The following is a 23343-nucleotide window of genomic DNA, read 5'->3' as shown; positions in this document are numbered from 1 at the left end:
AAGATGGCGGCAGCGGGGTCCGTGAGGCGCGGGCGGCGGCGACCGCGGCGCCAGTGAGCGGCCCGGGGGCCCGGGCGGCTCCGGGCCGGGGTCCCGCTTCGGGACGGACCATGCTACGCTCCACCGGTTTCTTCCGGGCCATCGACTGCCCCTACTGGGCTGGGGCGCCCGGGGGGCCCTGCCGGCGGCCCTACTGCCACTTCCGGCACCGCGGGGCCCGGGGCCCCGGCGCGCTGGTCGGCGGTGGAGCGGCGCCCCCCGCGGCAGGTAATGCCCGACCTGGGCTTGGCTCCCCGACCCGGGGCTAGACTCCACGGCTGGGACTTTCCCGGCTCCTCCGTTCTCGGCCCAGACCCCTCTCCGGACGCTGGTGGGCGTCGTCTCGCCAGCCGGGACCGGGACCACCCACCCCGGGGCCCGGTGCAAGTCGCGGGGTCTGTGCGAGCCTCCGTTTCCACGAGCGTACGGTGTAACCGTGAGGGGGCATGCCGTCCTAGAGCTGTCGCGAGGGTGCAGTGAGCTAGCGCAGGCCGAACGCTGAGCACGGGGCTCGGGAAACGAGCGCGGCTGACACTGGTCCGCAGGCCCAGGACTCCCCCTGCCTTTACTCGCACCCGAGTTTCTCGCTGGGGTGGCCATCCCCGCCGCGCCCCCAACCCCAGGTGCTGTGGCAGCTCTTGTTTGCTGCTGCGTTGCGTTCCCCCTCCGCGCCTCCAGTAGTGGGGTCGGGAGGGTCTTAGGAGCACCTACTGTGTGTCGAGCCCTGTGTCAGACGCAGCTGGACAGGGAGTAAGCCAAACCCGAGGGACTGGGACGGGAGGGCGGATAGGCTCCCAGGAAATTACCTTCTTTTGGTTGGGCAGAGAATGTTAGCGGGCTGCACGTCGTATCCTCGCGGTGATTGTCATTGTCATGGCAGCGTTTGGTGAAAGCTGGGAGCGCTTCTTGCAGGAGGTGTGGGATTTCAGCGGAGACTTTAAGAACGGGGAGGGGTGGGGGGAAGGAGGACATCACAGGGAGAGGCTTGGAGGGAGGATTAAGTGGTGTCATTCCTTCTGAGGGAAACTCAGGCTCCCGCTGGTGATCTCTGTCCTTCAGGACTGGCTGTCCCTTTCCATCAGACCCAGACTCCCTCATTCAGCCTCAATTTCAAATACCCTCTCTGTCTTTCCCCAGGAAAAATGTTTTTTATTTCAGAACCGTCTTCGAAAGAGGAGTGCGCCGGCTGGGATTAAATAATAGGCCTGTTTTCCCATTTTGCCAAGGAAAGAATCGTAGGGTTTTTTAAATTTCTCGCACGAATTTGTTTAGCCCCCCGCACCTGCAGCTGACGGTTTGCAGACAGCCAGATGCGAGCGTTCATTGTCTGGCTCCCCACCTGTTCTGGGCACGGGGCATTCAGAGCCGCGAGCCACGGGCGCGGCCGTCAGGAACCTGCTGTTGAGAACACCAAACAGAGGTGCCCCCTGGTACCTCAGCATCGGGTCATTATCACTCCCGTCTCTCGTGGGGGCCAGGAAGGTGTTGGAGGCATCTGGGAGTCAGCGCCCAGCTCACGTGTGGAGGCGCGGTTTCTTGACTCCGTTTGTTTGCCTCTTGGTGTCCTACGCATTGCTTTGCAAAGAGCCCCTGGGTTTTGGGTTTCTCTGGGTGAGTCCAGAGAGGGCCGGCCCACTCCCTTTTGCCCCTGACGTTCTGACTTGGCCCCAAGTCTGCATGTTGCCTTCCAGCCTTCTGTTCTGGGGTGTTGATTTCTGTCCTCGTGTGTCCCTCCCGTGGTAAGTCACTTTTCAGATTTCTTTCTACGTCAGGAATGGCCAGTTTCCTAAAGGATCATTTCTAGGAGCCTGTTTGGTGAGGAAGTCCTGTGGCCCCACTTGCTGTAGGGGAAAAATGCAGCTGTCTACCCCTTTCCATGGTGGGTCTGCATTTTCTTTTTGCAGGGAAGGGAGGGAGGAGAGAGGGGAGGGAGGGGAGGGAAGGCCTGCTTTCTGGTAGCGCCGCCTCTCCTGCAGAGGGGCAGGGCCAAATCCCAGCTCAGCCTCTTCCTTGCCGTGCAGCCTCTCTGACCCTCTGTTTCCTTCTCCGTGGCATGCTTCTGGGGTCGCTGCCCTGTGAGGACGCCAGGGGAGAGTGTGTGCCTAGTCCTTTCCCTCCCTTTCAGCTTCCCCCTGCTCCAGATTTTGACAAGCTCAGTTTCCTATGGGTCGGAAGAGGCCGCAGCGGTCCAGATGTGCACAGGGAGGCGCTCTTGCCAGGGTGGGCTGGGCCAGCTTTGCTTGGACTCGTTTTTAAGCAACAGCGTTGCTAAGGTGCTTGGTGGACGCAGCCTGCAGGTGGGGCGTTGGGGTCCCCGTGAGGCCCAGCACCTCCAGTCTTGGGCCGCTGGGCGCCTGAGACTTTTGGCAGAGTCTGAGGCCCGTGAGGGGCCGGGGCAGGGATCCTGTTCCTTCCAGACCTTCAGCTCCAGCCCCGTGCCTCCCAGTGTGGGATTCAGGATCCCCGCCTCCGAACTTCGGTGTGATATTGCCCAGTTTCGGCAGCACGCGCTTGGGCAGGCTCTCTATGACTCTGAATGGTAGGGATGATTGTCCCCATTGTACAGATGAGGAAACTGAGGCCCAGAGATGGGAAGCCACTCTCCTGTGTGCACGTGGCCGGTAAGTGGGGTTATGGGATTGAGTTTGGGCAGTCAGGCCCTCGCCCCACGCACCACCTTCCTCCAGTTTCTGCTGCCCAGCACCTGCGTGTCTCGCACACGCCTGGGCACCCACTGTGTGTCAGGCTCAGCGCTCTGCGCTCTGCCCTGGGGCCGGCAGGTCACAGCGAGTCTTGGGAGACACAGAATTGTGACATCTGAACACGAAACCTGAGGACAGGCTGGAAGGCAGGAGCGGTCACGGCCGTGGCAGGGGTGGCGGCTCTCGGGGCAGCCCTGCCCCTGGGCTTCACATTTAGGCCCTTGAAGGCCCTGCGTGGTCTGGAGCCCCGAGAGCGAGCACCGCTTCTGTAGGGCAGCTCTGAGCCCACAGAGTCCTGCAGAGGAGGGGGCTGGAGCCAGAGAAATAGGGCCTCCCAGCAGAGGGTGGGTTCTGTTTCCTCCGCGAGCGGACTCGGGACAGGAAGGGCACGGCCTCAACGAACAGGCAGCCCCCGAGGCGTGGCCACGCTGCCCCTCTGCTGCTTCCTCTGTGGGCGGGGTGCCGGTGGGTTTCAGGGGGCGACTCCCCCACCACGGAAGTGTGCTTTCCTGCGTCCGGCCCGTCAGCGCTGTGAGCGTTTCTGTGCCCTGAGGCCGCGGGAGAACCCCAGCAGAGCCTGGTGTCTGGAGGCCTGGCCCGGCCGAGCAAGGACCCTGCACCGTTTGCTCGCTGGTGGGCACGTGGGCTTGAGCTGGGCGTCCTGCGGGGTCTGGGTGGGAGCTCTCAAGCTGGTTGGAGGAATAGGAGTCCCCCGTCCTCGGGGCCAGGCCTGCCGTGGGGGGTGTGCTGGGCGCCCCCGGTCGTGACGCCCCTACCCAGCTGCAGTGACAACAGACGTTCCCCGGTGTCACCCCGTATCCCTTGGTCATGGGCTGATTCTCACTGCAGCCACTTTACTTTGTTTTTCAACTTCAGCCCCTGCCGCTCCCCAGATGCCACAGCCCCCAGGGGCCCAGCCGCGCAGGCCTCCCACGGGAGAAGCCGTTGGTACCCTTGGTGGTGCTTCTGCTGTGCCGTTGCTGGTTTTCTGTGAGGATGGCATCAGAGGAGAGATGTGGGGGTTTTCTGGGCCCCCGGGTGCGCCCTGCCTGTGGTTTCAGGGGCAGAGTCCCAGCCGGTGAAGCCTGCACGTTACCTCTGTTCAAAGCACTTCTTTTCAGGACTTGGGTAACGTTTGTTTTAAAAACATTGGACGATCCCCCAAAATCCGAAGAAACACATGGAAATTGCTGCAAATCCGTGCCTCCTGGCTTGCGGTGTTCCCCCTGGCCTGAGCTGGAGGAGGCCTGCTGCACTGGTGACGTCGGATCGTGTTTTCCGAGGCTCCGCAGCCCCGGTGAGGAGAGGGGCCGTCCTGGGACCGAGTCCCCAGCTTTCCACACCTGGCAGTCCTCTGGATGCCCGAGGAGCCTTAAAAAACCTGCCTTCGCGCCCCGAGCCGGTCTGGAGCCACACACCTATCGCTGCGTCTGCACATAAAGCTGCTTATGGCCCTGTGACCCTGCCCCCAGGGGACTCGGAGTGGTGTCTGGGGGAGGTCTGTGGTTGTCGGTTTGGAGGAGCTCCACCCGTTCGCGGAGCGGGTGGGGGCGCCCCTCCCCGCGGTGCTGAGCACCCAGCCCCCGCGTGGGGCTGGCTGCGGGGGGCTCTCCAGGGGCTTCGGGGAGGAGGTGCGGCCAAGGCGGGGGTGCGCCGCCCCGAATGAGGGCATTCCTGGCTCCGCTTTCTGTTGTGCAGAGAGAGAGCCCGTCTGGCAGGGGGCCTCCCGCAGGTCAGCGGTACCGCCTGGGCCTCAGTTATCCCTTCCGTGAAGCGAGTAATGACACGGGCCCTCGGTGGACAGAGCCGCGGGAACGTTCTCCCCTCTGCAGCCCGTATCCCCTTTGCAGAACAATCCTTGGGGCTGTCGAGGGGTGTGCGCACGGGGATTCTTTCTGCTCCGTGTGCGTGGGCAGTGGGCAGACTGGTCGGTGTGATGTGGTGCACGACAAACAGCCGGGCGCTAAGAAGGAAATGGACAGCGGGTAGGAGGCATGGGGCTCACCGGAGCCTGGAGCCCCCCGGGCGGACTGCCGGGGAATCAGGGAGACGTCGCCTGGCCACCGCTCTCCTCCTTTGCGATAGCTGCGTCCTCCAGAGTTTCTGCCGTTGGCTTGTGCCTTTTGAGGAAGCGGGCACGTGTGCTTGCCGTGTGAGGGCCTCTGGTCTGGCGGCCCCCCAGGCGCTGCAGGTTTCTGGAAACGGCCACGCGGAGCACCTGGGGGAACCTGCTTGTTGCTGTAGTGTGCTGGAGAACAGGGTGGGAGGCTGATGGGGGGCCCAGCTCGGGGGGTGGGGCTTGGCCTGGACACGTGCGTACACACGCAGGTCTACCTGGGTCTTGGGTGTCTTCTGTAAAATCAGGAGCCAGCCCCAGGACCCTGCAAGGGCTCTTCCGGATGGATCTGAATTCAGTACATACCTGGGGACCAGGATGGGGCACCGTGGAAGCAAAGGGTTGGTGTCCAGCACAGATAGGGGCTGGGGCCTGGGGAACTGGGGGTTGCAGGGACATCGGGCGGGTGTCCGTCCCCAAGCAAGTGGTTGCCGAGCTGGGTTTTGAAGGGTGAGTAGAAGTTTGCCTGGCGGCTGGAAACAGGGGTGGGCATGGGGGTGGGGAGGTGGTAATCCCTGGTTGGGACTGGGAGACAGTGCAGTGAAAGGCCTGGAATCTTCTGTCCTGTGGTTTGGGGGGACCTGGGGCGGGGGAGGGGAGGCTGCTCGCCAGCATTGCTGCCATCCCCCGCGGCTCCAGCAGGGGTCAGTGTTGCGACACTGATTCTGACTCCTCCAGCACGGGCCCCTGAGTACTGCTGTGGTCTGGGAGTCCACCCCACAGACTGGGAGGTGGGGGTGGGTGCAGGGGACAGGGGGAGGCAAGACCCAGGAGGTAACAGGGAGGGCATGTCCGGGTAGCACTGGGACCGCTTTCACTCCAGGCACATCCAGGTGAAGCTTGTCCCTATGCGTCCTAGTTGACGGTCACACAACACTGTTGTTTGTCCTGGGAGACCTGTGTGCTCTTCTCCAGCGGAGTGGCCCAGAGGGCCCTCAAAGAGCAGGAATGTGGGTGCTGTTTCAGGAGACAGGGCCCAAAAGCTCTGGGGCCCCCATCCCCACGCACCCATGAGCACAGGCCTGCCCAAGCAGCTGAGTCCCACCTCTTCTGCAGGGACAGTCTCGGAGGGCTGCCTGGAGGAGCCGCTGAGACAGTCCATCGGGCTCTGGGCAGGAAACTGTCCAAATATGCGGGTGGGGGAGGGGCTGGCCCACCTGGGAAATCTGTCCTCATCACTCCCCAACCCCCCCCCCCCCCCCCCCGCCCAGCACCTTCCTGGGGGGGTCAAGTAATAGAAGCTACTGATGCTGATGGGTGATGTTGGTGTGTGGGCTCTTAGGGGACACAGCCGGCTCCCCCTGTGTCTTCAACCCACGTTCCAGGAATGGCCGTGATGGGCGTGGCCTTCCTTCCCTGCCAGCTTCACCTGGAGCATCCAGAGGACACTGTTCCACGTTCTAGGCCTCCCAGGACCTCCCAGGAGCCTGTGTTGTGGAGGAAGGTGACCCCAGGAACATCCACTGGCCAGCGTGTTGGAAATGCACCAGGGCCAGAGGGAGAGAACTGCTGAAATCATGTGTTCGGACCCTGAAAGCGATCTGCGCCTGCCGTGGACCGGCTGTGAGGGCAGAGGGGGGGCCGCAGTGTCCCGTGCCCATGGTGGCCTGGCCGCAGAAGCAGAGGGGGCGCCGCAGAGAACGGGCCACGGTCAGCTGCACCCCTGGGAGGCCCGTTGTTGCCACTGCGGCCTAGTCCTTCGAGGGTGCTGTTCTGTTGCGTTTTTGTGCTCGTTAGGGATTTCTGGGTTCTCTGTTTTTTTGGCCTGTGCTGTATGCTTCCCTGTGTTTTTGCCACATGGTTGAGCCCCGTCGTATTTAGACTCCGCGACTCCACGTGGGTACTGCTGTCCTGGTCCTCCCAGGATCAGGCCCTGGGGAGAGCGCGGAGTGCCGAGCGACCGGTATTCCCAGGTGTGCCTGGGGCCCTGGCCTCGAGCTTGCTTCTGGGCTGGGGGCTTTAGAGCTGAGGGGAGGCTCCAGGGGGCAGAGGGCAGCGAGGGGAGGCCGTCCAGGGGTCGGGCCGTCCAGTGTCATCAGCCCAAGGTGGAGGTGGACCCCAGGCCCCGCTCCCCAGGCACAGCCCAGGTGTCCCTCACGTGCACTCTCAAACACCTGCTTCTGTTGGCTGTCACGGTTCTCTTCCTGCGTGTCCGGGGTGCCACAGGCAGCCACAGGCCTCTGCCCTCTGCTCCGGAATGAGTGAGCGGCCAGGTACTTTTTCCCTGGGCTTCAGGCTCCTGCTCTGTCCAGTGGGGCACTTGGATGTCCAGGAGTGGGGTGTGGGGGGCCCCGGGAACAGAGACTCTGGGCCTGGAGGGGAGTAGTGACAGCCAGCCCCTCTGAGGACCTGGGGACTGCCCTGCCCCCCATAGGGGTGGTGAGCGCTCAGAACCGCTGTGCCTCAGTCGGCTGTCTACCCTGCATTCCAGCCGAGCCAGCCAGGGCTGGCCGTCAGCCAGTGTCCTTTCTGCCACCGTGGTCTTCTGGGGATGTCCCCCCTTTCTGCGAGGCCTCGCCCCCTATGGAGTCCTCAGAACGTGGGTGGGTTTAGTGTCTCCACTTAGGCTCCACACAAGCAGCCAGTGTATCCCGCTTATCTCTGGTGCTGTAGGGACCGTCTCCTCCTGTGTCCCCGCCGCCCCCGTGTGGGGTCAGCCGGCTGTCACCCCACCGCCAGCGGGGTTGGAGGAGAGGCCCGCTGATGTCTTATCAGAGCTCAAAGCCGGGGTGGGACCGCTGTGCGCTGTGTGCTTATCGGCTTTGGACCTTGGGCCGAGTAGAAGGCGGGGAGCGGCGGCGCCGGCTCTCCTTTCCGGAGTGGGGAGAGGACCCAGGCTTTGGGGTCAGACCTCTCCAGCTGGGCGGGGCTGGCAGCTAGGCTGGCCAAGACTCCGGCTCCTTATCTGTGGAAGGAGGGCTCTGTCCATGCCTGAAGTTCCCGGTGGGGCTCACGGACCTCCCCCCGTGTGGCCTCCGTGCTTGGCCGTCTCGTCGAGTCCGCGTGCGTTGTGGACGGGAGGCTGCGCGGTGTTGTCCGGAGCGGAGTGAGGCGCAGAGGCGCGGGTGCGGCCAGAATTGGGTGTCTCCCGGCAGGGGGAAGGGTCGGGTGACTGGGGCCGGCTGCCCTGTCCTGCTGTTCTCTCAGCCCCTTGTGGTCTCCATAGCGAGCCTTGACCCAGCCCCACGTGGGCTCTTGCACTAAGTGACCCACAGCCCTGGAAAGCGGGGGTCTGGCCTTCCCTTGTGGGGATGGGGAAGCAGGCCTGGTGTCCACCATGCTGGAAGCCTGTCCTAGAGGCTGGTGGTCAGAGAGGGTGTCGGGCCTCCACGGCCGGGAGAGCCAGAGGAGGGAGGCTCTGTCCTTCAGCAGGGCAGGTCTGGTGGACGCGTGGCCTCCGAGGGCACAGAACCGAGGCTCAGGCACCGCCAGGGGAAGACTTGGCCTGTGTGGGCTGGCGGCCGGGGTGGGAAGAGGCATTTGGTGACTTTCCTTTTCCAAAAATCAGCCCAGTTGATCTTGCTTTTCCAGGGGCAAACCCCCACGGGAGCGCTCTTGGCTCCCATCCGGATCAACCCCCTGATCATTGGAAGACGCCTTCCACGGTGCCCTGAGGGCCGGCCTCACAAGGTGCCACCTGCCCAGAGCCTTCTGCTGTGTTCCTGCAGGCGGGTGGGCAGTGCCCCCAGGGCACCCCGCGGCTCGCAAAACATTTTCTTGGGGAGCTCCTCCAGTTCCCACAGGCTCCGCCAGGGACCTGGCCCTCCGAAGCAGGGCGGGGCAGGGGCCACGTGCCTGGGGAACCGGTAGCTTTTGCTCTCCCCTCCCCGAAGCCTCAAGTAGCCTTGGCTGGGGCTCAGCAGGCACCTGCCTGCAGGGACTGAACTCTGGGCTCCCTGTGCCACGAGGTTGTAACGGAGCTCCTGGCAGCTGCACTCAAAGCTTCTAGACCTGTCTAGAGACCCTCAGGCTGTTGATGAAAACTTACAGGACCAGTGGGGAACCAGAAGCCGCACAGGGGCAGGCTCTTGGCCTTGACCTTCTTAGGCCCACTGAGGGTGTTGCTTTTTGCTTTGTGCTTGTGAAGGCAGCCTCCAGCTGGGACTGAAAGTGCCCTGTGTTGGCAGGGCTCATACCGAGGGGCTGGGTGCTTGCACTGGGCTCAGCCGGGGGCTGCACCCCCTTCAGAGTCTGAGCTGCTGGGACCCCAAGTGCACTCGCCCCTTCCCGGTTGAGAGGCCAGGGTGCTTGGAGGCTAGAGAGGGTGGAGCGAGCCAGTGTGACTGCCCTTACAATGCCGGTACGGGCTCCAAGGTGGAAAACGAGACGGCCTCCCTCCTGGCCTCTCTGCCTCCGGTCCCCCAGAGCTGTGGTGGCCTCAGGCTCTTTGTGGGGCCTCCTCTCTCCCTCCCTTGGGGGGAAACCCTTCCTTTCAAAATGTAAAGTGGCTTCATTACTTGGAACCGGGCTAAGGGGCCCCTGGCTGCCCTGCATTGTTTGTAGCCCTTTTCCCTGGGGAAGGGTAGGGAAAAGACCCCCCCCCCCATCGGTGCCTCCCTGACCGGCCCCTGGGGGAGGGGCATTGCCGCCAGGTGGACCCTAACTCCCATCTCCCCCACCAGGGGGAGGACTCTTAGCCAAAGGAGGGCAGCGTGGGGAGTGAGGTAGGCCGGGCCGGAGGCCCCTTTGAGACCCGCCAATCCAGCCCCTCCAAGCCCCTGGTGGACGTGCCCATTAATTGCCCCCCAGCTTGTGGCTGGTCTGGGCACTTCCGCTTTGCTGGCAGCCAGGACTTCTGCGGGGAGGAGAGGGCAGGGCACCGTCTTCCCTCTGTTCACTCAGGGGTCGTTAGGCCGGGGCGGGTCTCCCGTTGGTGCCTTTGGACTGGTTGGGGGGTCAAGGTGGGCTGGGAGGGAGGCCCCCCTCTGGGTGGTCCCTCCACCTCTTACCAGGGGCGGCTGTGCGCCCTGCCCCCAGTCTCCCTCCCCCGTACCCTCTAGTGTTCAGCCGTGAGGTGGGGGGCATGGAGTGGCTGCTCCCCCCCGCGCCTCTGGTTTTGCCTCCCTGTCTGCGTCTGAAGCATTTCTGTCTGCTCCCTTTCTCCTGAGTACGACTTAAGATATGGGCTCCAAGGCAAAAGGCAAGCCACAGGCCGCAGTCTCTTCCCTCCCTCGGGCCCCAGGTGGCCCCAGCGCTGTCCCCTGCAAAGCTCCCTGTCCCCTGCAGGCAGGCAGGCAGGCAGCCACACGGTTTGGTTTCCTTTCCTTTCTCAAGTTTCCTGGGGCCACGGTGGCCGGCACCACCACCCGGGGCCTGAAAACAACACAAGATTTCCTTACCCGAAGAGGTCAGAGGTGCAAAATGGGTCTCACCGGGCTACATCCAGGTGTGGGCAGGGCTGGTCCTTTCTGGAGGTTCCAGGGGAGAGTCGTTGCCACACGGTCAACCACAGGGCATCGGATCTACGGACACATTCTTCGGTGACGGCGTAGAATTATCTCCGGTAAGGTCTTTTAAGTTTGTGAGGATAGTTGACCTACTCTGTTACGTTACTTTCAGGCATACTGCTTAGCGGTTTGAAAAGTTTGTACGTTACGCTAGGTTTTTTTAAACATATTCTACGCTTTAGATGGGGTTTCTAACAAAGTCTCTGAATTCTGGAATACGTCAACACGGCGAACTTGAATCTGGTGTATTGTCCCTTTCTTGGAACGGTGGGCTTCATTTGGTCACATTTTATGGAGAATTTCCGCACCTCTGTCCATGAGGGAGAGTCTCGTGCCGACGTTGGTGGCACTGGTCGTGCTGGTCTCGTAGACCATGCCCTGGAACCTGGAACAGAAGCAGGATTATCTGTCTCACAGCCGCCCCGGGGGTGGGGGGTGGGGGGTGGGGCATGACTGTTCAGACTGATGGAAACGTTAAAAGGACGTAAGGGGGGCGCTTGGGTGGCTCAACTGGCTGGGGTCCGACTCTGGATCCCAGGCTCGTGGGTTGAGGTGGATGCTGGCTTGCTCCCCACTCTACTTGGCGTTCTCAGAATGCGATGTGACTGTAAATGCTTTTTGCCGCTTTGCTCCGTGGGGCCGCGGCACGGACGGCATTCTGCCTTTCCTGTCCCCTCACAATCGTGTGTGGGTGTCCTTCGTGCCTCCGTGCTCCCTGACGGCGGGTCCCTCGGTGGCTCCGTGCTCTCCTGGCGCGTGCACGGCCCCGTGGACGTAACTGCGGGGAGCAAGTTTGTGGGACAGAGCCCTAGGGGTGACACCTCTGGGGTGGCCCTGACCCAGGGGAGGTGGGCGAGGGCCGTGGCTGCTCCCTGCCTGGCCGGCCAGCCTTCCGCGCACACCCTCCCGGCTCCCGTCCGTAGGAGGCAGCACGCCGTGGCTTCGGTGTGGGCCAGGTCCGTGGGACTCCCGTTCTCACACCAGCTCCTGGAGCGGGTTGTCCAGTCTGTGAGGTCGCCACTGCCCCGCCCCATGCCGGGAGGTCTGTGGACGAGCGGCGGTGCCCCCGGGGGCCCAGTTCTGCCTCCTGGCCGGGCCGGCCTCCCTAGGGCTTTGCCAGAGGCCCCGCCCCCAGTTGGTTCTGCTTCTCTGCTCTTCCCCGGGGCCTCGGGGGCGAGGCCCGGGCTGAGGCTGTGGCCCGACGTTGGCCCGTGTGGCTGCGGCTTCTTCGGGGGGCCTGCTCACTGCCGTTTTCTCCCGCTTCCCGTTTCAGGGCTTGGATATGACCCGTACAACCCCGAGCTGCCCAAGCCCCCCGTGCAGAGGGAGAATGGCGCCCTGGGCAGCGGCGGGGAGCCCCGCTCGGACATCCTGGAGCTGGAGCTGGTCAACCAGGCCATCGAGGCGGTGCGCTCGGAGGTAGAGCTGGAGCAGCGGCGGTACCAGGAGCTCCTGGAGACGGCCCGCGAGCACCGCTCGGCCGAGGCCCCTGCCGTGGCGCCCCGAGGCCCCGCCGCCAGTCCCGCCGCGGGCCTGGACGAGGACGCCTTCCCGCTGTCCTTCGATTACAACCCTGGCGGCCGCCCGGGCCTGCTAAGCCCCGATGCCGGCTACCAGCCCACTCCCCTGGCCACCGCCACCGAGGCGGCCGGCAAGTACTCGCTGGCTGTGGATCGCGCTCAGGGCCACGGCGGAGGGGCTGGCGGCGCCTTGGAGTACGTGCCCAAGGCTGTGAGCCAGCCCCAGCGGTACAGCCGCCCTGTCCCCAGCGGCAAGTACGTGGTGGATGACTCCAAGCCGTCCACGGACCTGGAGTATGACCCTCTGTCCAACTTCTCTGCCCGGCTGCTCAGCAGGGCCAGCTCCAAAGATGACCGGGCCCCCAAGCGGCCCCGGGGCTCCCGGGGTAGCGAGCCCTACACACCCGCCCTCAAGAAGCCCTGCGACCCCTTTGCCGGCTGCGACGCCAGGTTCTCAGACTCGGATGATGACGCCGCTGCTCCGGGTGACGGGCCGGTCACCACGAGCCCCCCGCGAGCCCAGGCGGGCCCCGAGGGCAAGGCCCCCGGGAAGCCAGCCTCCAGGGAGGGCCAGGAGACCGAGGAGGGCAGCCTGCGCGAGACCAAGGAGATGGCCGTGCAGTATGACGTCGAGGACCTCGGGCAGCCCCCCAAGGGTCCCGGTGGGGAGCCCGGGGCCAAGCCTGGCTCCCCGGCCAGGGTCTCGCAGGACCCCAGCGGCCCCAAGGAGGGGAGACCCAAGAAGAAGAGAGGCGGGGCCCTGCCCGCCCCTGGCCGCAAGGACGGTGTCCGGAGGAAGGACCGGGGTAAAGATGGAGAGCAGGGGCGGCCTGCCGGGAAACCCTGTGCAGACCGGCGGGGCGCGCGGGCCGGCAGCCCCCGGCACAGGGCCAAGCAGCCGGAAGGGACCAAGAAAAAGCCATCTTCGGCCACCCCGGTGGCCAGCTCAGGGAACAGCCGGCCCGACCGCGGGGGTGCCCACCAGCTGCCAAGCAGGACGGGCGGGAAGACGCCGCCGGGGAAGCTGGCCGAGCGGAAGGCCCGCTCGCTGGACGAGGGTGCCTCCCGGGACGCCCCCAAGCTGCAGAAGCGGGCGCTCAGCCACGCGGACCTCTTTGGGGACGAGAGTGAGGATGAGGGCCTGGGCCCGGGGCCCGCGGCACCCCCCGCCCTGCCCTGCCTCAGCTCTAGCTCGGACTCGGACTCGGACTCGGACCGCAGCCTGGGCTGCTCCCCCGCTCAGGGGCCGCGCAAGCGCCTCAAGGCCCCGCAGCCCCCCTGTCCTGCCCCCGCCCCCGCCCCCGCCCCCGCCTCCCCCTCCGCCTCCTCCTCCTCCTCCGGGGCTGGCGGGGATGTGGACTACTCAGCTTTGGAGAAGGAGGTCGACTTTGACTCCGACCCCCTGGAGGAGTGTCTGCGCATCTTCAACGAGTCCACCAGTGTCAAGACAGAGGACAGAGGCCGGCGGGCCCGGCAGGTGGGCCCTGCTGGGGGGGTGCTCCCCTCCCTCCCCGTCCAGGAGCCCCTGCTGGCGCCCTGCTGCCCCTGCACCTTGTCCAGAAACAGAGCGCCAGGTCCCCCAGGCAGGGCCCGTGGCCACCGAGGCCCCGAAACCCGGGAGACTGGGCAGAGTTGGGGGGGGCGCAGCTCCCCTCTCCCTCGCCCTTCATCTCCCGCCCCCCTCCTTCCCGCGATCTCTCTTCCCCTCCCCCCACTTCCCTCTCTCTCCTTTCCCCCCTTTCTCCACTTCCCTTCCCTCTGCCTCCCTCCCTCCCTCCCCCTGTGCCCCTCTCATCCCCCCTCCACCTGCCTCCCTCTCTCCACTTTCCCCAGGCTACTCCTGTCTTCCTCCCCTCCCCACTTCCCCCCCTTTTCTCCTCCTCCTCCTCCTTTCCCACCTCTTTTCCACTCCTTCCCTCCCCCCTCCCTCTCCTCTCACTCTCCTCCCCCACCCCCCAAACTCCAGTGCGCCCACGTCCCGCCACCAGAGGGTGCTTGCTTTGAACAAAGCCAGAGGGGCTAGTCCCTGCTCGGAAACCTGCAGCTTCTGTGCGTGTCACAAGATCGGGCCGCCTGCTCGGTCCTTCAGTGCTCTGCTCTGTTCACAGACCTTTGAGGTGTTGCTGTTCAGATTTTTTCCCCTGTCCCCACATTTCTGAGTTGCCCCGTGTGAGCTGGCGAGGGAGGGGAGCAGGAGGCAGTGGTTGGGGCCCGAGACCACCTTGGCCGGGGCCTGGGTCACACTCGGGCTGGGTGCGTCTGCAGGAGTCGCGTGCAGGACTGGCCGACACTGGGGTTTCCCCATCTGTGAGTGGGCAGAGCACGCCTCCCGGTTGGGGGTGAGAGCCCCACATCGTGTTTCCAGACCCGGTAGGCCCTCCCTTGACTGTGTTCCCGCTTTCCCACCTCACTCTCCATGTCCTTTCTGAGTTACATATTCGCGGCGGGGAGGGTAGAGGAGTCGCCGCGCTGGTGTGGGGGTGAGGTCTGAGGGAGGAACCTCATCGAGGGTTGAACGTGTGTTTCAGCCTCCCAAGGAAGAGAAGGTCGAAGCCCAGGGGCATTCGGGCCTCACCACTCTGTTCCCGGGGCAGAAGCGGAGGATTTCTCATCTCTCCAAGCAAGGCAAGGAGGTAAAGCCCACTGCTGGGCCCTGAGGGGAGGCTGGTGGGAGAGAGAAGGCCCCCGGCCTCTGCCGACGGCTTCCTCTGGCAGGCGCGTGCCTGGCACTCCCCATGTGGTGGCAGAGACGTGCCTGGGGCCCACCTCCAGTCTTCGGTTCGGTGCTGGGGGGGGGGGTGGCGCGGGGCACGGAGGGGCACGGGGGGGACTGCTGGCTGTGAGCTGTGCTGTGTGATCTCGGACCGGTGGCCCGACCTTGCAGAGCTGGGTCCCACCCCAAAGAGAGAAGCAGCTGTCAGTGGCATAGGGAAGGCTGGGGCAGAGGACCGGGCTCTCTGCCAAGCACCTGGGAGCTCTGGTGGATTCTATCACCAGACCCTTCCCCTGGCTAAGCTGAAGGCCAGAGAAAACGGAATCAAGTGGGATTGGATTAGCGTGCCAATCCAATCAGGGGCCTAATGAGTCCCACCCACGCCGCGCCTATATCAGGGCCAAGGGCAGGGCCTAGGCATTCCGAGGCCAGGAGCCAAGAGAGCAGGGCAGCCGAGGTGCCCTGGGACAGCGAGGCAACATGAGTTTGAGGGCTAATGCGTGGAGCTGGCTGGTTCCTGCCAGGGTATCTGAGCACTCAGAGGAGGGCGCCGGGGCCGCGTGCCCGGCCCTGGCCCCGGAGCCCCTGCCTTCCTGTCCGTGGCCCTACCGTCAGCCTTTTGCCCCGTGTGGCCTGCTCTGGGTGCTCCCAGCATACAGACCGCCCCGGGAATTTGTCATCACCCAGGCAGAGCCCGGGAGGAGAGGCCCAGCGCCCCCTGCCCGGCCTCCCACCGCCCAGGAGGTGTGCTACCGGCGGGCCCAGCAGGCCCAGAGGGACTCCGCCGCCTGGCTCCAGGCCACCCAGCAGCCGGCCGAGAAGCCGTCGTCCTCCGTCCACATCTCGGCCCCCGGCGAGAAGAGGAGGATCGCCCACGTCCCCAACCCCCGCCTGGCTGCAGGTGAGTCCCGGGGCACAGGGGCTCGGGGGTGTGACAGGAGCCCAAGGCCAGGCTCTGCTTCTGCCAGCGATGGTGAACTCCAACAGGGCCCAGCTGGGGCCTCAGTGTGCTGGTCTGTGGAATGGGGATAAAAGTTTCCCTCCTGTTAGCAGGAGGCTAACTCAGGCCTGATGCAGTGCCCAGCGGCTCCGGGCCTTTCCCGGCCTTGGTGTTGGTAGCCTTGGGCTGGCTCTGGGGGGTCTGCGGGGTGCCTTCTTCCCACCCCTCGTCTGTCTAACAGACCCAGAGAGTCTGTCGTGCCGGCTTCCTGCCTCCCTCTGAGGCCCTGACCCAGGGATCTCCCTGTGACTTCCACTCTGTCCCTGCCTGCCTGGTCTTTTTGTCCTTGCCTCCCCCGGGCTCCTGAGTGGGGGCACCAGGCTCTATACCGTGATACCGGGAACGGGGGGGCGGGGGGGGCTGGCCTCGGTGGTCTGTGGGGCTGGGGTTAGTGAGGCTGTGGCCCCGGAGGCGCTCAGCTTGGTCGAATTGAGCCAGCTGGTCTGGAGGCCCCTGGGGCTGTGTTTCCTTCTGTCTTGTGGGTGCTTCCCCCGCTTGGTCTTGTGCGAGAGTCAGGTCAGACCTGCGTGGTCTGACCGGCAGGACACTCGGTGGCATCTGGAGCTGGGGAAGTGTGAGGGGGGCCCCTGGCTACTTGGCCACCTGGAGGCCCCGTTCAGATGCACGTTCAGCTTCTCTTGGGTTGTAGAGGCCCCCTGCCATCTGACCAGCTTCGGGGGGCACGGGGGGCGTCCTTGCTGCTGGTTCAGATACTCCCTGGAGTCACCAGGGCTTGCGGGGTGGGCCCCACGAGCCAGCCCTCCCCTGCCCTCCCCTGCCCTCCCCTGCCCTCCCCTGCCCTCCCCTGCCTCTCCCTGCCTTAGGATAAACTGTCTGGATCCTGCTCCTTCCCCTCCCCAGAGCTCCCGAGTTAGAACTTGAGGGCAAGAAGTGTGCACCGTGGATCTTCAGCAGCGGTTTAGCTGCAGGGACAGGAGAGGACCCCGAACTGTGTGGATCCTGGGTCACCCTCCGTGGCTCGGGACAGTCCTTGCCACAGTCCTCACCAGACACACTCGGGGTGGCATCGACTCGCAGATGGCCCGGCACCCTTAGACCTAGTGGCACGCTTTCCGAGCTGCGGGGGGTCACCCGAGGTTGAGGAGTCCCCTCCGGTGCCTCGTGCTGGCTTTCCTCCCCATGCACACCCCGGGTGCTGCACAAACGGTCCGTGTGTGAATGAACCTAAGAGCTGTCTTTCCGTTCCGGAAGGGCGCGCGCTTTCCGCCCACTCTGCAGAGGCCGGCCCTGGCGTGGGATGGGCCGCGGCCGGCTTGTGGTGCCATGGTCCCTCCAAGAGGCCGGGGACCTGGGCCCCGTGCTCTGCTCACCCGCTCCCGTTCTTTTGTCGGCACAGAAGCCCCGTGCAGGCGCGTGCGCACGCCCGCACCCCGGCCTCCGGCCCCCACCGCCTCCCCGGAGCCCTCGGAAACAGCCCGGCAGGCGGGTGCCCTCCTCCCCGGGGAGGCGGGAGACTGTTTGGTTTGTGACCTCATCAAAGGGAGAGGCAGAACACACAGGCAGCGGAGGGCCGGCCCCGCTGGTCACAGTGACTGGGCCGGGGCCATCCTGTACTCTCTGGTCCGCAGCCCAGGAGCGAGGGCCTTTCCTCAACCTCATAGGTCAATGCCTCGGAGTCGGGGGCCGGAGCATGTGGCAGAGGCTTCCCATGCGCCCTGCCACTCGCCGGGCCGCCCCGGCGGAGACATTGCCTGAGCCGGCCTCCGAAGCCCCATTTGCGTTCCCCCCTTCTCGATGGACTTGCCCGAACGCACATAGAGCCTGATGTCATTCCGTAGCCCGTGCCCCACAGCCCGTCCCGTCCCCCTGTGCTCCGAGATGCACGTCCTGCTGACGCTGACCGACCGCGGCTGCTGGGTGCTGTGCAGCTCGGTCATGGGTGTGCTCTCTTCCTGCTCTCACGTCCCCTGTGCCCCGCCAGCCCCCACAGGTGCCAAGAGGACCCTCGCCGCCAGCAGCGGCCAGCCTCCCAATGGCCCCGAACCGGGCGGCCAGCCCCTGAAGGCGCGCACGCTGTCCGGCATGGCGTCCAAGACCACCGCCACCGTCACCCCCAAGCGTGTTGCCCACAGCCCGTCTTTACAGGTGAGTTCCCGCCCCCCCCGCCCGGGTCCCCTGCCGCGGGAACCTGGGCGCCTGGCTTGCCGACGCCCCTGTGCCACGTGGGTGCTCCTCCCCTTCCGGCTCCCTCTGCTGCCTTTGCTAACAGACTCCCCTCGCCCAGGGCGGCTTCAGTTCATAGACACTGGGCAGCGGGCACGGTGCCATGTACCCCCCCGCCCCCCGCCACGCCTGCCCTCAGTTTCCCCTTTGGCCAACGCTGCCGTGGCCGTGCTGGCCTCAGTGAGCCAGGGATGAGCTCTCTCAGGCCCCGAAGCCCAGAGTTTCCAGCAGGGTCCATCCTGCGTGTCGGTGTCCCGTGGGTTCTGCGATACACATCAGGGGACCAGGCACGGTATAGGCCGTCTGTGATGGGTCTGTCTTCTCTAGAGTTTAAAGAAGCCCATTATCCCAAAAGAGTTTGGGGGCAAAGTCCCCACCGTCATCCGCCAGCGGTATCTCAACCTGTTTATTGAGGAGTGTCTCAAATTCTGCTCTTCAAACCAGGAAGCCGTAGAGAAGGTGCGTGACCCTGGGAGGTGGCCGTGGGCCGGCTGGGGGGACAGCGGGCTGGGGTGTGTGTAGGGGTGGCCAGGTCCTAGGCCAAGGGGCCGGGACCTCCCCCCCCCCCCCCCCACCGAGCACAGGGCCACACAGGGCTGTGGTGTGTGTCCTCAGGCGCTGAACGAGGAGAAGGTGGCCTACGACCGCAGCCCCAGCAAGAACATCTATCTGAACGTAGCTGTGAATACCCTCAAGAAGCTCCGGGGCCTGGTCCCCAGCTCCACACCTGGTCTCAACAGTAAATCGGGGCGGGGCGGCCAGGGTGTCACGTCTGCGAGATTCGGGTCTGCGCCTCTAGCAGAGGGCCACGGGCTCCCCCGACGTGCTGGGGCTGCTCCCCACCCGGGCTGTGGGAGCGGTGGGGCGGGGACCCCAGCCGCCAGCTCTCTGCCGCTCCCGGGGCCGCTCCCGGGGCCGGGTCGGGGGCAGACGGGGACGAAAGCCTGCAGGGAACGTTGGTGGCGGGTGCAGGCTCCCGCTTGTTGGGCCTCTGTCGGAGACGGCTCGGTGCCGTGCCCTCAGAGCAGCCTCTTCTCGCTGTTGACCACGCTCCTTAGAGAGCCGGGTCTCTCGAGCCGAAGGCCACCAGCTAATGGGGCGGCCTCTTCAGAGGCGGAGCTCGGTGGGGCCCGCTCTGTGCGTTAAGCTCGGGGTGGGGACGGGGAGGACGGTTCAGGACTGCCTCTCGCGGGCACGCTGCAGTGTCCGACTACAGGCCTCCCGGCTCTCCTGCTCTTGCCTTGGCTCCGGCCCCGGCCCCTCCACCCCCTCCAGCTCCCCCTGGGCAGGTTCCAGGGGCCCCAGGAAGCCCGGGACTTCCAGGCCATCTGCAGCCCGTCCCAGAAGAGTTGAGGTCACAGGAGGTCAGGCCTCTCCTGACCAGCGAGGAGCAGGCCAGGGGACAGGGCAGTATGGAGGGAGAGGGTGCACTTGGGAGGGACGAAGGAGACTGAGTGTAGTTTTTACCCCTCCCCCTCCCAGAAACCAGCGGCCGGAGGGTTGTGTCCCACGAGATGGTGCTGGGGGGCAAGTTGGCCACCAAAACCAGCTTCTCACTCAGCCGCCCGAGCAGCCCCCGGGTGGAGGATCTGAAAGGTGACCTGCCTGCCCCTCCCACCCCACCCCCCACCCCCGGGCCACCTGGGGGCCCAGCAGTGGCTGCCGTGGCCGAGCTCCTGTCCCCCCCTCCCCGCCACGGCTGTCCCGGCCTCCCTGTGGGCTGACCACCTATGCCCGCTGTCCCCAGGGGCCGCCCTGTATGGCCGCCTCAAGGAATACCTGCTCACCGAGGACCAGCTCAAGGAGAACGGCTACCCCTTCCCTCACCCCGAGCGGCCGGGGGGCGCAGTCATCTTCACAGCCGAGGACAAGAAGCCCAAGGACTGTGAGTGGCCTTCAGCACCACCTGTGCTCGAGGAGGGGTAGGGAGACGGTGGTGGCTCCGGGAGGGCCGCGTGGGGACAGGGAGTGGCAGGGCCTGATGCTTCCCCTCCCGCCCCGTAGCCGCCTGTAGAATCTGCTGCCGCTGTGGCACCGAGTACCTCGTGTCCTCATCCGGCCGCTGCGTGCGCGAAGAGGAGTGTTACTACCACTGGGGGCGGCTCCGCCGGAACCGAGGTGAGCCCCCCACCGCCCCCCCCGCCCCCCCCCGCCCCCGCCCCGCCCCAGCACAGCGGGTGTCGGGGCTGTGCCTGGGGCACGGGGGAGGCCCGGCCCTGACCGCTGCCACCTCCCTTCCAGTGGCTGGCGGCTGGGAGACTCAGTACACGTGCTGCTCGGCTGCCATCGGCTCTGCCGGCTGTCAGGTCGCCAAGGTAGGTCTCCTGGGCCCGCCGATGCTCCCTCATCTCGGGAAGGGCCCCCAGCCTGCCTGGAAATGAGGTGCAACCAGGGCCGGCCCCCTGATCCCCCGTTTCTGTCCTTCGATCGGTCCGCCCCCGACTCTGGCGGTGGCCTTGGAAAGAGGGGGACATCCCCTGGAGAAAGCCCCGCACCAGCCTGGCCCCTCGAGCCTGCCGCCCTCACCCACCCTCCCCTCCCCTCCCCTCCCCTTTCCGCCCTCAGCAACACGTGCAGGACGGCCGGAAGGAGAACCTGGAAGGCTTTGTGAAAACTTTTGACAAAGAGCTTTCGGAAGATGCTCACCCGGGCGTTTATGCCCTTGACTGTGAAATGGTGAGCTGGCTGCCGTGGGTGTTCTGTTCCGTGGTCGTCCTGCTGCTGCGCCCACAGCTTTGAGGTGGGGGTGGGGGTGGGGGGTCTTAGGATAGAGAGCAGGTAGAGGGAGGAGCCGGGAGCAGAAGGGGGGTCCTGCCAACGCCCCCCCCCCCCCCCCCCCCGTCCCGCCCCCGCCGTGTGCCGGGCTGCGTCCGTTGCCACTCCTCGAGGCCTTGCCGGCAGCTTCTGAGAGAGGGCTCCTCTCCCCCCCCCCCCCCCCGCCACCCCCCACCTCCAGCCAAGTAGACGCTCTGATCTCCCTCCTCAGCCCACGCTGCGGGCCATATGACACGGCCCTTGCTGGGTAGTGGAACGCCGGCCACAGGCCTCGGGGACCGGGGCGGCCTCGTCCTGAGAGCACTGGGTGCGGGGCGGGGCGCACGGTCACGGGAGCCCTCTCGGCCCCGCAGTCCTACACCACATATGGCCTGGAGCTGACGCGCGTCACCGTGGTGGACACAGACATGCGGGTGGTCTACGACACCTTTGTCAAGCCGGACAACGAGATCGTCGACTACAACACCAGGTGTGGCCGCCCCCCCCTCCCCAGCCCCCCCCCAGGAGTGGGCACCCGCCTCCCTCCCTGGCTACCTTCAGGCTCCCCGCTCCGCCCACGCCAGGTTTTCAGGGGTCACTGAGGCTGACCTTGTGGACACGAGCATCTCGCTCCGGGATGTCCAGGCCGTCCTGCTGAGCATGTTCAGCGCTGACACCGTCCTCATCGGACACAGCCTGGAGAGCGACCTGCTGGCCTTGAAGGTACTGCCCGCTCCCGGGGGTCCTGGGAATGGGAGCTGCGGGGGCGGGTCTGAGCCCCAGGCACCTTCCTACCCTGGCCCTCCCGGGGCCCTGGACCTGTGGTCTCTGCCCGCCCGCCCGCAGGTCATTCACAGCACCGTGGTGGACACGTCCGTGCTCTTCCCGCACCGCCTGGGCCTCCCCTACAAGCGCTCCCTGCGGAACCTCATGGCTGACTACCTCAGACGGATCATCCAGGACAATGGTGAGCGGCTGGTGGGGAGCGGGGGCGGGGGGGCGGGGGGCAGCGGCCGGCCCCGGGGCGCACCCACTCTGACGCGTCCATCCGCCCCGCAGTGGACGGGCACAGCTCCAGCGAGGACGCCAGCGCCTGCATGCACCTGGTGATCTGGAAGATCCGAGAAGACGCCAAGACCAAGCGGTGACCGCCGCCTGCCCGCCTCTCCCGCAGCCCCGGCCCGGCCTCTACCCCAGGCCTCTTCCAAAACAGTGCAATAAATCTCGAGAGCTAACCCTGTCCACGTCGCCGAGACATGGAAACAGAGAGAGCGGGACGAGCCGGCGGCACAAGAGCCCCAAGCCGAGACCACCTGGAGCCCTGACACCCCCCCCCCCCGCCGCCTCCCGACCTGGCCCCCTTGCGCCGCCCCCGCCTCTCCCCCCACCCCCCCCAACTCTGTCCTCCGGAGACTGCTGCTCATTCCCAGACGGGACCGGGACAGACCCCACCCGGCACCCAGAGGGCCCTGCGGAGTCCCTGGCAGCCAGGCCTCCCGCCCCTGCCCCTTCTCCTGCCGGGCAGGCTTTTCACGGGTGTGTTTGAGACAGGGGTTGTCTTTTTTTATTTTGTATTGTTATTTTTATTATTTGTAATTTAAACCTGGCGATTCGCACAGTTGTCTTTCCCCACCGGAAAAGGAAGACCCTGGTGCTGCCTTCCCCGTTGGGGGCGGGGGAGCGGGGCGGGGTGGGGAGAAGTCGGGGGGCCGGAAGCCGGCACCTTGGCAGCCACCAGGACGGAGAGTCCAGTCTGGCCCGGGCCGAGCGGGTGGAAACTGGCCTCCCCAGACCCACCTGGACTCCGTGACCTCTGGGAACGAAGCCAGCCCCTCCGCCACCCCCCAGGGCCTCGCCTTCGGGACCCCTCCAGGGCCCACCAGCCTCTGGACCCTGTCTTCCTGCTGGAGCTCCGCCCTCCCCCCCAGGGGCTGTCTGTAAAGGCCTGCAGCCCCCCTAGGGCCCTGACCCCTGGTCCCCTGACCCGAGGCAGGAACAGAATAAATGTTTGTATGGATTTTAGATCTCATGGCGTCTGGTGGTGTTCTTGGTGCCTGGTGAGGCTCCACACTCAGCCGCCCCCAGGGTCGGGTCTGCCCCTAATTGGGGAAGTGGAAATGGAACCTTGTTCATCTTCCCGAAAACCGTCTCCTGCGGTCCCCGGGCCCGTCACGCTTCTGGCCCCCGTGGGGCTCTGCGATGGTGGAGGTGGTGACCCAGTCCTGTGAGCGGAGCTGGCTTGGCTGGCTGTCTTGCTTATCTGTGGGGTGGGGAGCGAGGAGCCCTGGAGAGCCACCGTGCTGTGTCTGAGGAGCTAACGCGGACGGGGAGGGTGGCCACCTGCCCCCTCCCCAAGTGCCGGCCCGCTGCTCCCGGGAGGTGCTTGTGTGCACGGGGCTCAGTGATGCACTCGGCCTGTCACTTGTGCCTCTTGGGGGTGTTGAGGTCTCCACGGTTAGTCCATTTAAGACACAAAGTGCAGCCAGAGATGAGCCCGTGGAGGGGCAGGTGGGGGGCGCCCTATGTGTGGAGGCAGGAGGGCTTTTGGAGGAGGGCCCCTGCCACTCCCACTTTGGCTTCTGCTAAAGGCCAAGAGGGCAGGGTCCCAGGCTGAGGACACGGCAGCCTCTACCCCCGAAGCGCCCGGGGCCAGCGCTGCCGAGGACTGGGTGCCCTCCAGATCCTGAGGGGCCCTCACTGGGGAGTGGTGACTGAGTCGGGGCCCCGGCCACTGTCGTGTCCCCCTGAGGCTGTTCTGACCATTTGACTTTCTCCCACCTCTTCTGTAAACAAGTAACTTTCTAAATAAATGGTGCAGGGCCATTTCTGTTTCTGTGTGGTGTCGTTCCCTTTCCCCAGAGCATAACG

General features: G+C 65.5%; 1 protein-coding gene across 2 annotated transcripts; it reads left to right on the top strand.

Moving 5' to 3' along the window:
* Window positions 1-2: 2 nt before the first annotated feature.
* Window positions 3-22497, top strand: REXO1 (RNA exonuclease 1 homolog). Of its 2 annotated transcripts, none has more exons than XM_043590176.1 (16): window positions 3-267; window positions 11578-13301; window positions 14353-14457; window positions 15225-15438; window positions 17480-17643; window positions 18049-18180; window positions 18337-18460; window positions 19204-19317; window positions 19469-19606; window positions 19726-19839; window positions 19963-20036; window positions 20287-20397; window positions 20850-20965; window positions 21060-21198; window positions 21322-21442; window positions 21535-22497. In XM_043590176.1, the coding sequence occupies exons 1-16, from the start codon at window positions 111-113 to the stop codon at window positions 21621-21623; spliced, it is 3636 nt and encodes a 1211-aa protein (XP_043446111.1). In that variant the 5' UTR covers window positions 3-110; the 3' UTR covers window positions 21624-22497. The 2 variants fall into 2 exon arrangements, with proteins under 2 accessions (XP_043446111.1, XP_043446109.1); XM_043590174.1 differs by lacking the exon at window positions 3-267 and adding an exon at window positions 1976-4038.
* The last annotated feature ends 846 nt before the right edge of the window (window positions 22498-23343 follow it).

Source organism: Prionailurus bengalensis, chromosome A2 (genome assembly GCF_016509475.1).
Source record: "Prionailurus bengalensis isolate Pbe53 chromosome A2, Fcat_Pben_1.1_paternal_pri, whole genome shotgun sequence".
NCBI lineage: Eukaryota > Metazoa > Chordata > Mammalia > Carnivora > Felidae > Prionailurus > Prionailurus bengalensis.
The sequence above is the reverse complement of the archived record's forward strand: the minus strand, read 5'-3'. Positions and strand labels throughout refer to the sequence as shown.